The 13,389-nt window shown below is 40.0% G+C and overlaps 1 protein-coding gene across 2 annotated transcripts in view; it reads left to right on the top strand.

Annotated features, from left to right (window-relative positions):
- SORCS1 (sortilin related VPS10 domain containing receptor 1) overlaps positions 1 to 13,389 on the top strand; it is a 307,612-nt gene that overhangs the window by 199,284 nt on the left and 94,939 nt on the right. For both annotated transcript variants that reach the window (XM_072869717.1, XM_072869716.1), the window contains exon 5: positions 1,215 to 1,288. In XM_072869717.1, coding sequence (XP_072725818.1) covers positions 1,215 to 1,288 — 74 coding nt within the window. The remainder of the gene's footprint in view (positions 1 to 1,214; positions 1,289 to 13,389) is intronic.

Raw genomic sequence — 13,389 nt, 5'->3', positions numbered from 1 at the left:
CATTCTCACAGGCATCCATCTTTCTCATCCCTGCTAATCCACTGCTACTACTCGTTCCAAAAAAAATTTGTCAAGGTTTGCACATAAAGATTCAGATTGCTTGCATTTTATGCAAGATCCCTAAAGTGGTGTCATGAAAAGGCAAGTCACAGTTCAAAAAAGGGGTCCAACATCTTCCTTGCCAGAAATAGGGACTGACCAAGTCTCTCAAGCAAGGGAAGGAGGGGAAATAGGATGAATCTGCAAGAAAAGTATAGGCTGACAGCCTCTCAGTGCTTCCATATGAGAAATTTGAAGTTAAATAAACAAAAGAAAGACAGAACCCAAGTGATCCTTCCCTCTACTATCCTTCTGAGAATTACCTGATGGCAGCATTTACAGAGAAAAGCTGTTTGTAAGTGCTCTATAACAGTAACATTTGTATATCATTCCACAAAGACATGTCAAAGTATTTATAATACCTGTAACATGTGTTTTTGCTGACCTTTCTCGGTCTGGTTTGGTATTTATCATGGAAAGATTTTCTGAAATGATTGATGTATTTGGATATTGTTTGTGTAACCAGACTAGGAGAAGGTGTCACGTTGTTTGCAGGAGAAGGACAGGAGCAAAAGGAGAATAGCGGGTTTCCATGGTACAAGTAACTTGTGCTATTTAAACTTATTCAGTCCTGCAAGAGAAGTCTGGACACGTTAGAGTACTTTTTTTGGTGCCAAATTGAACAAGCTCTCTAGGGATGGATACTGGTAACTGGAAAGAGAATGACCTTCTAACATAACATTAAGGAAGGCAACTGTGTATATCTGTTGTCACAGCTAGGCTAGGATATCAGACTGCTGTGTTATGCTGTACATTTGGTGTCCGCCACAAGTTTAAAAAAATAAAGGCAGCCTTCCCACACTGCACAATTTTATTGCTTGGGAGTGCCACGAAGAGCTAGATGATGAGTTTTCGGTCATGGCAGGTTGTTCGGTGTACCCATACACTGATCCCTCAGGAAATACCGGTTGTGTCCCATGTCACACAGCTCATATTGCCTCTGCCAATAAAAAGCACCGCAGACACTTTTCAGCTGCCCCAGGTATGTCCCTTTGAGACTGGAGGAAGTAGAAGTCCAAGTCACTGTCTCAGAATTGATACAGGCTTCTTCAGATTAATTTCTCTATTATCTTTGTGTTTTACTCTGATTCATGACTGTTTGTTTTTGTCCCTAGTTATTCAGTTCAGTGGAGTTTGGCAGAAGATGGCTGCTTCTTCATGAGGGAGTTGCACCAAACAGGTTCTACTGGTAAGAGCAAAAACCTCTTCCTCGTTTCCTAGACACAGCTTCCCCATAGGTACAGTGATGTTGAAACGGGGCCTTGAAGGCAATGTGGCTGAATGCAATCTGCACTGCTGATTTGTTGAGTTTAATTTAGAACTGGTATGAAAGGAGCATTATTTCTCCTGTTATGCGTTTATACAGCACTTGAAAATGGGGTCTTTGATCTAAGGAAGATACACAACTGAAATATACTGAATAATAGCCTGAAGAAAACATTGATTTGGGAGGGGAGAGTTCTGCAATTTCCTGTGAACATTTTGAGTTTGAACGCAACTCTGTTCAGCATAAACTGTTTTTGCACCAAATACAAAGAAGAGATCGATCTGGTTCTGCTACCAGTGAGAACCAAAGACTGAAGTCTTGGAGTCTTTGAGGATACTAGCATTTCTGCCACGGGTAACAGTGGGCATCCTCCAGTGACTGGTGTTATGCTTTTAACTGCTGTTAGACCTACTTCAGTCCTTGAAAGTGAGCAAGGTAATGACCATTGAACTAGACACACACAGTTCTTCATTATGAGCTTAAATCATTCTGCAATATTGCTTCTAAGCAGCAGTGCAAGATTCCCAGTCAGATTTCAAGCTGTATGAATCAGCCATGTGTAAGTTCCTCTTGCTGAATCTCTGAAATGGCAAAACGTTTGCAAGTTTGATGCCAAAGTTACCTTAAAGAAGTATCATAGCTCTTTGTCATTGATGCAAGCTTAACTCTTTGCTGCATTAAGTTATGCTATGCAATTTGTATCTAAATTCACATAGGGTAATAGCCTACATGGTTATGATAGAATCTGAGCATCTCACAATTTTTAATATATGAGGTGTCTGTAATGGATGATTTGACTTCAGATTCAAACACTTGTAGTGGCCACAGCCACTGAAAAATAACCCCTGGATGTAGGTCCAAACTTTATTCTGCAGTTCTTCACTACTAGCAAACTTCTTTCTATTTTGAGTCTCATCTCCTTCAGTTTTAGTCATCACAGATTTACCCAGTGATTCTGGTGTACTGATTCTCTTCTCGTGATTCTGATTGCAGGCAGATCTCTTTGCATTTGCTTTCCATAGCAATGATTTGCATACCCAGTGTAAAGCTCTGTAACCACGCTTGCAGTAAAATACTTATCTGGAACACCTCCATGCTGTCATGCAATAGCAATTAGTGTAACTTTGACTTATGTGGAAAAGAAAACTGAGGAAGGAAGGAGACACTGGACTGTTTTCCTGCAAATATGGTTGTCATAGTCTAAATCAAAGATAAGTTTATTTTTTTATATTTCAGCTTACTCTTCTTTTTGCTTACACTGGTGTAAATCTATGAGACTTCTGATCAGCTTTTTATGGAGGCAGTATCCCACCTGTGAGCAGAAGCTGGCTCATGTCCTGGTAATCTGGCCTTTAAAAGATAAGTTTTTGATAAAATAGTCATCTTGAAATCAGGAGCAGCTGAACCAGATGATTAAAATGAGACCCCTGTGGAAGCTTCTAAACTAAAAGTTTGTGCCAAAACCACAGGTTTTGAACATATCAAGATTCAGGAGTGGTTCAGTCAAATATTTTCTTTTAATTTATGAAAGATGTCAGAGCTCTAGGTCAAATTTACTTCCAAAGTTGAATTTATATTTGGTCTGCAAAGAATACGACAGAGATTTTGTTTGCTGCTCCTGCTTTTTAATCCTGCTCAGAACCTGTGTTAGCTGAAGCTTTTGCAAACTAAATTCCATTTTTAACTTAAACTTGTTTTTGTGTGAGTGTCTAGATAGACAGGCACATATATATTTATATCACTCCTATTTCTTTCTTACAGGACTCCTAACAGGGTTTCAAAATGTCAGATGCAAACACGCAGCCCCAAACATCTCTTGTTTTTTCTGGGCTAATAAAAGCAGAAAATCCTAGAAATCTGGGGACCCAGTCTTTGAGACATCCAACAAAATTGTACTCACCAAAGAGGGTCAGAGATCTGGAAAGAATGTCCCTGTTCCTGGATTCCTGTGTCCTGTACTGCACTCCAAACCTTTTGAAGTTCCCCATCATTACTTACAGTAGAGGTTTATTGTGAATTGAGCTGATGGATGCCTGCAATAAGAATAATGATGAAAATGGTCATTCTCCCTTTCCATGGAGCTCAAACTTTGAAGGCCTCTTAGAACCTAACAAATAAGAGAAGTCAGGCTTGGAGCTTCAAAGGCAAAGAGTAAGTTGAAAAGACGAAAAGATGTTCCAACCACCCATCTAATTCCCTACAGCCATAAACAAAACATGAAACTGCAAGCCTGTATTTTCACCTTGAACAGAATGTCCCTTGCATAACACACCTCAGTGTAAGCTTGACTGTACTTCTGCTATCGAAAGTAAAAATAATACAACTTGTGGAGGCAGTGTTGCATCTCATTCTGGCTTATTTATTATGATCATCATCACCTTGGAAAAAAAGTACTGTTAGCTGCAATTATATGGACACTGTCTGTCCTCAAAACCATTCATAGCAGAAAACAGAGCCGTGCATGTGTAATTGAGAACATGTACACCACCGAAAGCAACACTGGGCTTTTCCATGCATTTCCATTTCTGTGCAGCTAAGTACCTGAGGACAATATAGGCACTGAAGTGCTGAATCGGAAGGGCAGCCCTTTGCACTCAGAGCGTGGCCACTGCTGACTGCCCATGCAAGAAAAGCAAAAGGGAACTGGTACATGAGAGGGTGCAGATGTACAGTTGAAATCCAAACTTCTATGGCAACATCTGTATAGCCAGTGCTGATGTACAAGTTGGGTAGAGCCTTGCTCAGTGCCCTGTGATATGTTTGGATTTTTTAAAAATTAATTATTATACAAGTTGGCTTGGAAATATGCAGAGTCTAATCAACCTGAAAAGTCAGAAGACTGACTTCCAGTTATTCTTAAGAGCAGAAATGACTAGTGAAGGAAAATGTCCTGAATTCACAACTTTTCAAGGAAAACAGACTGTGGGTATATTCTCTCCTGTTCCTGGTGCTTTCTCTAAATCAAATGCTTTTGAAGGGATCAACCAGGACACAGCTGTATTGTGCAGAGATAGAGGGCTATAATATCTGTGGAGAATGAGGGCTATATTCCAATATCTAAGGAAGGCTGAGGAGTTGCTTTAATACAGACTGCTTCCAGGACTATCTATACTGGGACTTTTCTCAGATCAGGAAGACACAAAGCAAAGCCTTTGGCATCAGGCCTTTGTGAGGCTGCATTTACTTAATGCTGCTTCTTTTGACAGGGAAGGAATATCTGGAAGGCTTTAAAGACTTTTAAACGGATTTGAATGGTTGATGAAAGCAAAGATGCATTTTCCTGATTGCTCACTGATATTTTAATTGCCATTTTACTCTGTCATGTGGTCTTGTAAATAGTTTGTCGGTCACTCTAAGTCTTGTGAATAAACACCACTGAGCTTGCTAGTTTTAGTCTTGAGGAGGCTCTGCCTGCAAATGCTGTCAGAGAAACTGTAGTGTCTTTTACAACTGCATTTCTTATATCTGTTTCCAAGAGAATTTTCTTTTTTATTCACTTATTTTTGGCTGCTGTGTAAAACACCCCCTCCTACAACCACCCAAGAGAAATTTAAACCCCTGAAGAACAACATTAAAGCAATCTGGTGATGCCTACTGCATAACTCTGAGAAAACACTGTGCAGAGACAATTCAGCTCCTTGTAGCTCATACATATTTTGTATTCTTGTATCCACTGTTTCATTACAAGGAATCATTAACATGAAAATAGAATCTTTGTTTATTCAGAGCTCCTCTGTTCCCCCTTTTCATTCTTCCACCTGCAGCTCTAAGTGATGCCCTGACATACACACTTGTGATGAAAGAGATTGTAATGTCACTCTGTGGAGGAAGAGATCAGATGGGGATGAGCAGTTAAACTCAAACCTTTAAAACGAGAGGCAACTGGAGTTTTCTTATCTTAAAAGAAAAAAACAAAAACAAACACAACAAAACAAAACAAAAGGAGGAAAAAGGGATCTGTAATTCTCTACCTCATTAAAAGGTTGTAAGGACACATTTGTGCTGGGCAGGCTTTAGTGATGGGCTACTGTAAAACTGACACCTGTAATAATTGCTGTAATTCAGTTATCTTATCCCATATCTGTTTGCATAATCTAGGTATGTGAAAGTGGTATACTGAGCAAAGTGTAATCCACTCAGAGAGTCAACCGTATGTCATGGGTCTGATGGAAACATAAAAGAACCCACACTGCATACAACCTCAAGGCACTGCAGTTCTGCACTGTATCAACAATTTTCATGGTTTTTATTATTTCTCTGGCAGGTTCTTGAGATTTTGCTGTTAAATGTACTGTGACAGAAAAATGCATGAAAGTTATCAAGTTGCTTAGTAATTCTGGAACTGTGCTCTATGAAAATACCCTAATTACTAGAAAGGAGAATTCTAAGCAATATTAGTTCAGCAGGGTAATACAGAAACAGCAAGTTAATATACATGGCTTATTGCTGATAGTACAGTGTTTACTAATGTAGTTGGCATTAGGGGAAAAGAATGCAGTAGATGCTAGTTAGAAGAGTAGGATAAATGCTTTTTCTAATAATTCAGAGGTTTTTTTGTGATACTTGGTGATTTTCAGCATACATTCCTGTGGTGGAATTTTGCTGGCAAAGACGCTGGTTTGTAGTGAATACAAATATGAACACAATTGGCAAATCAGTCATATTGGGAATTACTTTACTTTTTTTCTTGTTTTTTTAAAGTGGTCCTGTCATCTGGTCAAAATTCATATAGTGTACTAGGTATTCAATAGTGATACCTTGTGACTTGCAAATCCAAACATTCATGACCAGTCCTTGCAAAAAAACCTAGTCAAAGTGCATATAGTTCAATATGGCCAAAATATATATGCAGAAATTGCTCATTAAAAGCTAGATTTTTATTCTGGTCCTCAGATCAAGTCATGCCTTCAACCAGAAATTATTTTCTGAAAATCAGTAAGTCAAGGTATCACAATTAGAGCTGGCCCTAAAAAAATAAAAATAAAAGGTTAAAAAGCTCATTAAAATGTCTGCAAAATATTTTTTTTTAATCAAAAAGAGACATTTTCTGAAAAGATTCTCAGCTAATTCTAATCATAACCTAACCTTGAAAAACTTAGGGCAGGGGGTGAGAAATAAAACCAAATAATAAAAGTGTCTTAAAAACTAGCATAAAATGAACAATAGAAAAGCCCAGCTAGTAAATTATATCATCAAGCTATAATCATTAACTGTATCAGTGGTCTTGATTTTTTTTTTTTACTTGTTTGGGTATTGCACCCAGACAAGCAAGTAGGAGAAATACAAAAGAAATACCACTCCATACTTCAAGAAGATCAGAGAGCTTTAATGATGAGAAGGCTGGAACACCTCTCCTATAAAGAAAGGCTGAGAGAGTTAGGGTTGTTCAGCCTGGAGAAGAGAAGGCTCCAGGGAGACCTTATTGTAGCCTTTCAATATTTAAAGGGGGCTTACAAGAAAAATGGAGAGACTCTACTGGTGCAGGGACTGTAGTCATAGGACAAGGGGTAACAGTTTTAAACTTCGAGAGGGTAGATTTACATTAGATATAAGGAAGAAATTCTTTACTATGAGGGTGGTGAGACACTTGCTCAGATAAGTTGTGAAGGCCCCATCCCTGGAAGTGTTCAAGGTCAGGATGGATGGGGCTTTGAACAACCAGATGTAGTGAAAGATGTCCTTGCCCATGGCAGGGGGTCAGACTAGATTATCTTTAAAGGTTCATTCCAACCCAAACCATTCTATGGTTCTAAGATGACTGTCTTAATTAGACAAAAAACACAGCTCTCGACTTTCATGCAGTACATAGGTGTAACAGGCTGATTAGAAGTAAAAACATTTCATAGTATATCTCATTTCCAGTAGGGTCATGGGTCCATGATGTTAATGATTCCCTGAAGAAATTACAGGAGATATGTCAGTTTGGTAAGATATGTTGTTATGTCTCCACTCTGTCTTGTTTTTTTCTAAGTATGAGAAGGAGAAGAAAATGGATGCAAACATTGTAAAAAAGCAGCCAGCCAACCTTTCCCCTCAAACAATACGAAGATATGCACACACACTGAAAGGGAGAAAAAGATAAACTAGTAAGCAGCTGGGAGGACAGATGAGTAGATAGGGCTATATTTGTGTTTCTTTTATGAGCAATCACAAAGAAAGTTAATCTTCAGAGTAGAATTATAGAGTATATACCTTTTCTTTTCCAGTGGAGGCAAGAGACTGTATTTTAAAAGCTCTGACTGTGTTCAGTGGAGCAGCTGAACGAGCTGAAAATCAAGGGGAAAAAAGTGTCAAAGCCCTGTTAAAAACTTCATTATATTCAAGCAGTTGGAGCAAGCCAGGTGAACTGTCCCAGTGTTCTTGTCAGATCTTGGCTTGGTGAGATTTGGATGCCCACCCAGGTGGGCTGAGGCAATTTAAATGGCATGGTATCTGGGCTGTTTACAAATAATGCTGTGTATTGCTGAACAAGATCTTTTAATCACTGCAGGGCAACTGCTGGAGGCTGACGGGGAAGATGCCAATCAAAGGACATTGTGACAGCCTGTCCAGAAAATCATCTACTTGATCTAACACACAAGCCATACCCGATGAGTTGAAATGTACTAGAAATTTAATTAAAAATATATGCATTTCATAGTTTAAATATGGTGGAGATGAGCACATGCCAGAGGGACACATCACAAAGGAATCCATGACAGTTTTCAGGATACCTGAATTAAGCAACTGAGTGATGGGGAATAGCAAGAGTAGTGAATTTTGCTTGATTTCCATCCTTTTTTGTTTTCTGAATTGAACACCACACATTTGCTTCCAGTTGAAGTTTGTCTTTGGGAGAAAGTCAGACTGACGGTCTGAGCCTCTACAACACAGGCTGCTACTACTTTGCTAATATTTTTCGGCAGCTTCATGGCTGCCAGCCTAAAGATACAGATGAGCTGCAGGCAAGCAACGCTGCCAGGGACCAGAGTGAAGAGCAAATCTGCAACTGTGCCTTTCCTTAGCCCTTACCATGCTGCTGCTGCTAACATTACTGATGGTGAGTAACACACATTAGAGCACTTTGTCACCATTCAGTGCCCCTGACATTTACCATTTTCTCATCTCATCCGGCCCAGCCAGAGTGCAAGGAAGCATACTCTCAGTTGGCAGCGTTCACTAAAGGTCCCACTGGCTTTTCAATGGATTTGGTGAAAACCTCTGCTTACAGTGCTCAGACAGCTGGACTCTGATATAGCTCTATCTTTTTGATAGAAATGAAGGCTGAAATCTTTTAGATTTACCTTGGGAATTAGGATTTTATTCCTGTTTGGCTTCCAGAGATACAAACTTGCCAGTCCCATGTGAGTCAGCAAGGACAGAAAAAAGACATGCAGCATCCTCTTTCTGTTGCTGCTAAAAGCTCATTTAGACTCTTTGAGTTTATGATAAGTTTTAGTTCTTAAGAAACTGAGATCCAAAATACATACCTTTCTTCCCTGGACAGGGCTGAGAAAATTGCCCGAAGTCACACAGCAGAGGTTGATAGCCTTCTGGTCCTCTGAGTCTATAATAACCAGATCCTCTGATCCCACTAGTCTCTTGAGAGAACTTGTTACTCATAATCAAATCAAAATTTGTCAGAGCAAAATAGAACTCTTCAATCCCAAATCCTTAGTTTGGTAGAGTTCCACCATGTGAGAGAAAAAGTGTTCTCAACCCTATTTGATTATCATGAGGACTCTAAAGATGGTGGTAAAATAGTAATTTGAATATTCTAAAAGTCATAACTGAATAGGATCTTGACCATTTACCTGACTCTGCCCCCTTCCTCCCCTTAGAGTCTTGTCCTCCAGTTGTGAATAGGGAGAAGAGGTATATTCACCTGAATAAGCCTTTTGGGACTGAGAGGCCTCAGTCTGATTGATGGCATAGGTTGGTGTGTTTTGATTTTCCCAGTTCAGCTGACTTATCTTAAAAAATCATCCAGAGACACTTTGTAAATGAGTACAGACTCCCACGAGCTTCAACTTCTCTCCCATCATCCACTTCCCCCCGTTGAAGATCTGCATAAGTAGGCAGGCATCCATATACCAGGTTCAAAATCTTGATCTGGGGGTTACGCAGTAGCAGAAGCCTTCAGTAATATGCAGGACCCTGGAACATGTCAGTCTTCAGCGGGCATTGGACTAAGAAGCTGATTTCTCCATATGCACCTATAAAGGGCAGCCCTTGAGAAGGTGAGGCAGTTACATAGCTGTGGATTTGTCGAGATCTGTGTCAGGAAGGTTTCACTGCTATTTTCTGTTGTATGTTTAATGAGCAGCATATTGTGTTACCAGAGTTGACTTTGCACTCTTGCTGTAAATTACTTGCTGGCCTCCTCCGGAGCATACTGACTGGGCCACAGCACTACAAGATGACAAAAACATGCGTCTTAACATAGTGGGAAACCGTGATCCTATTAGACTGTACTAGCAGAGAAACAGTAAATCACGTAGGTTGGGTCCTTATATCAGGGAGCTGAGTTCAGAGGCTATAACTACAGGATACCTTCCTCCTTCTCTCCGCTCAAGCCAGTATGATGTCTTAAGTTTCCTGCAATATATGAAAAAGAGATGTAGGACAGGAGGACTATGTTAAAATCAGGATCTAATCCTGGTAACTGAATTTTATCCACTTAGTTTAGATCCTCATTTTAAGACATTCCTCCCACCCAGTGTTACCAGCAATAGATATCTACCTCCCTGAGAATCCACATCCATCTATTTCAGAGTTTTATCTAAGTTTCCTCTCTGGAGCTTCCCACAGAGAGCTGTGGTGTTACTGTAGTGGGGGAGAAGGCTTGGTTTGCTACTGTCCTCAAAGCTGTGTGGTATGTGGACATCATTGGGTGGAAGGCTGTGGATAATCCCACTCTAGGGTTGTAATAAATGATGGTGAGAGTAGAAGCGACTCCCCATGGCCTGGAAATCACACCATGACCCCCATTTACCTACTCATCTATTTTAGTGTTAGCAGCAACAGCCACCTGTTTTTCTGGGTTAGTGTTGTGAGGTGGCACAACTAGGAAAAGATGGGCTTTACTCACTGCACTGCTATTTTCCATCAGTTCTAGAGTAAAGGTGACAAACTGAGTAAAGCATACCATAGGATGGATTTGGCCCAGTGGCTGCCAGTTGAATTGCACAAAATTATATAATTTCATCTAACTGGACAATGTGAGAAAGAATAGTGCAGAGATGTAGCAGGGAAAATCTAATTAGATTATTGTCAGGGGAGATTTATTGGCCAGATATAAAGAAATGAAGTGCTGATTTATGCCTGTCTGGAATCTGGCCCTTTGTTTCTAAAACATGTCAGGAGAATATGGTTAAGAGATGTTAAAGCTAGAAAGTTATCTTTAAAGCATGTGCCAGGAATACTAAAATCTGTAAAATTTCACATATAGGGACTGAACTAAAGAAACCACAAGAATTCCCTCCCACACTGAGCTCCCTGGGGCAGATTCACTGACAGAGGGTAAAAAGGAACAGAGGGTATCTGCAGAGTCCTCATGGAGTCAATACAGTAGTAAAAGAAAAAAGAGCCTGGAGGACACTCAGGCTCTATTTTTGTCTCTGCCACATAACAACTCTGTGATCTTGGTCAAATCAATGAGGTTCCTGTGCTCTTGACTAATCAGAGGAGTTTATCTATAAAGCTGAGAACAAAAATTTTCCTCAACCCCTATTTCTAACTTGGTCTGCTTGTCTTGTACTTTTCCATAGGTCTTGAGCAAATCAGTAGCATGCAGGGAAGGTTACTTAAAGGTTGATTGTAAAATACTTTTGTATCTTTGGACAAAAAGCTCCCTGTTCAGTGCTACATGTTACTATTTTTATGAATGGCAATTAGGATTTAGAGTGTTACAGAAGCATCAGTCCAACCAAAAAATTGATGCTATTGAGGACTCCATGAACGTCATCCACTGTTGTTGTTTTCATTCTGTCCTTTAAAACAAAAACAAAAACCTGCCATTCACTAAGTTGGAATAAGCTGTCAATTTTTTAACATGAAGTGGCAGGATGTGTCCCAGAGGCAGTGTGGGAGCTGGTTTTGCATAGGCAAGATTTATGATAAGGGATTCGCATGAGTGCTGAGGCTAAAGGAAGATAAATCCCCAAAGGCAAATTCTACCAATAATTGAATTACAAAGCCATTATCATGTGCTGAACAGAGCAACTTTATAGCTCTATTGTGACAGGATAAAGCTTGTTAGAATATTTATGTTCATAGAACAACTTTGGCATAAGGATCTCTGAAAGTATGTTCTCTCTTCCACCTGTCTGTTGCAGCTAATTAGTCTTTCTGTGTAATGCAGTATACGTGGAGATGGAGGTGTGCTCAAATTGGGGCTGGGAAAAACGAATGCTGAAGGTCAGAAGACATCTCAAAATAAATAACACATTAAGCACAAAGTCATCTGCAGAATGTAACTAGAGTCTAATGTCCAGAAAGAGAATTGGAACAGGTTGCAGGAAGGGAAAGAGAGGGCAGAGAGGCAAATGAGCATTTTTAATGATGAGGGGTCAAACTGGGTTTTCCAAGCGATGTGTCACTTTTCTGTTTGGTATTGCATTGCAGCCACTTCTAACCTACTCTGAGTCAGTGTCGATAAGCTCAAAATGGCCAGAACTATGTGGATCTCATTCCACCCACCTCAGTAGAGTCATGCTGTTATCTGTCATTTATCTGCTGCATGAACAAATCATACCTGTTTACCCCCAAAAGAAGGTGAGGGATGGTTGTAGGAGTCCTGATTCTGCACTTGTTCATTTCCTCTGGGACATGGGAAAGCTGCATAACATCTCTGTCCTCATATAAAGAACGAACAACATTTGCACTGATTCTGTCTGTGAAAAGGGCATAGTAGCATTTCTGTTCTCCAGCCTTTCATTCTGGGGCATTTGCAGTGAGGATTCTGTAAAATAACATTGTCTTTTATTGCTTAGCCTAAAAGACCTTTGATCTTGGCTGCTGTGAGCATGTGTGATACAAGGAATACATATGAAAAATTTGCCATCAGGTTTCTTGTAGTCCCAGATATGGTGTGACCGTGTCTGAAGTCAAGTGTCCAAAACCAAAGGCACCCAAAGTTACTTTCCAGAACGCACAAGCCCTTGAGATTGAGCCCTTATTGTCTGGTGCTTAGAGTTCTTTGTTTATGAAAAATGGTAGTTTGAAATTAAGTACACCAAGTGGAAGCTTTTGCTGTCTTCACAATGATGCCTTTTTGCAGTTCTGAGTGGTCTGACTGCCTTGCAAGCCTCATCAGTTCCCAGCATCCATAAACAATTGCTTTTGTCCCTAGAAGTGAAAAAAAGATAGAAGAGGTGGAAACCTCAGGATAACAGGATCTCTATTGAATTTCCTTGGCTCAAAAGACCTGACAGGCCAAGGAAGCCAAGGTTTTAGAAATGTTTCAGACAGAGAGATGGCAAGGGGTTGGTCACTACAGAAATATGCTAACTAGCATTTGCTGTGCAATGGGCAGTGCCAGGCTGCTTTTGTTTAGTGCAGCCTAGTTCTAAACCAGAGGATGATTTGGGGTCTTTTCCCTGTGCTGCTTCTCACGGTGCATGTAGAATTTGCATTCAGAGTAATTACTGTGCTGCAGCCACTGATATTGATTTGCGAAGCTCTCAAGTGCAGATGACTACTTAGCAGGCTTGACGGTGATTAAAATTTTAGGAAGCAACTTTGTAATAAGACTGTGAGGGTTCTACATTTTTCACAATGTGAGCATCTTCTGCGTAAAGCCAGTGGGGTCACTGCCTTGCACTCCCCTTGGCTTTTTTAAATCCTCATTTTCCCAAAAGATTTTTTTTGTCCTTTTTTTTTCCCCCTCCCCTCTTTTCCTTTTTCTTTTTTCAAAACATCCAGACAATTATACCAACAAAACACAAAAAGCTAATCACAAAAATACAATAGGAGCTGTTCAGCAGAAAGTGTTGCAAGCATATCCCTGGTGTACTGAAGTTTCAGGGAGTATTACAGAAAGC

Source organism: Ciconia boyciana, chromosome 8 (genome assembly GCF_034638445.1).
Source record: "Ciconia boyciana chromosome 8, ASM3463844v1, whole genome shotgun sequence".
Classification (NCBI taxonomy): Eukaryota; Metazoa; Chordata; class Aves; order Ciconiiformes; family Ciconiidae; genus Ciconia; species Ciconia boyciana.
This window is presented reverse-complemented; position numbering and strand designations above follow the sequence as displayed.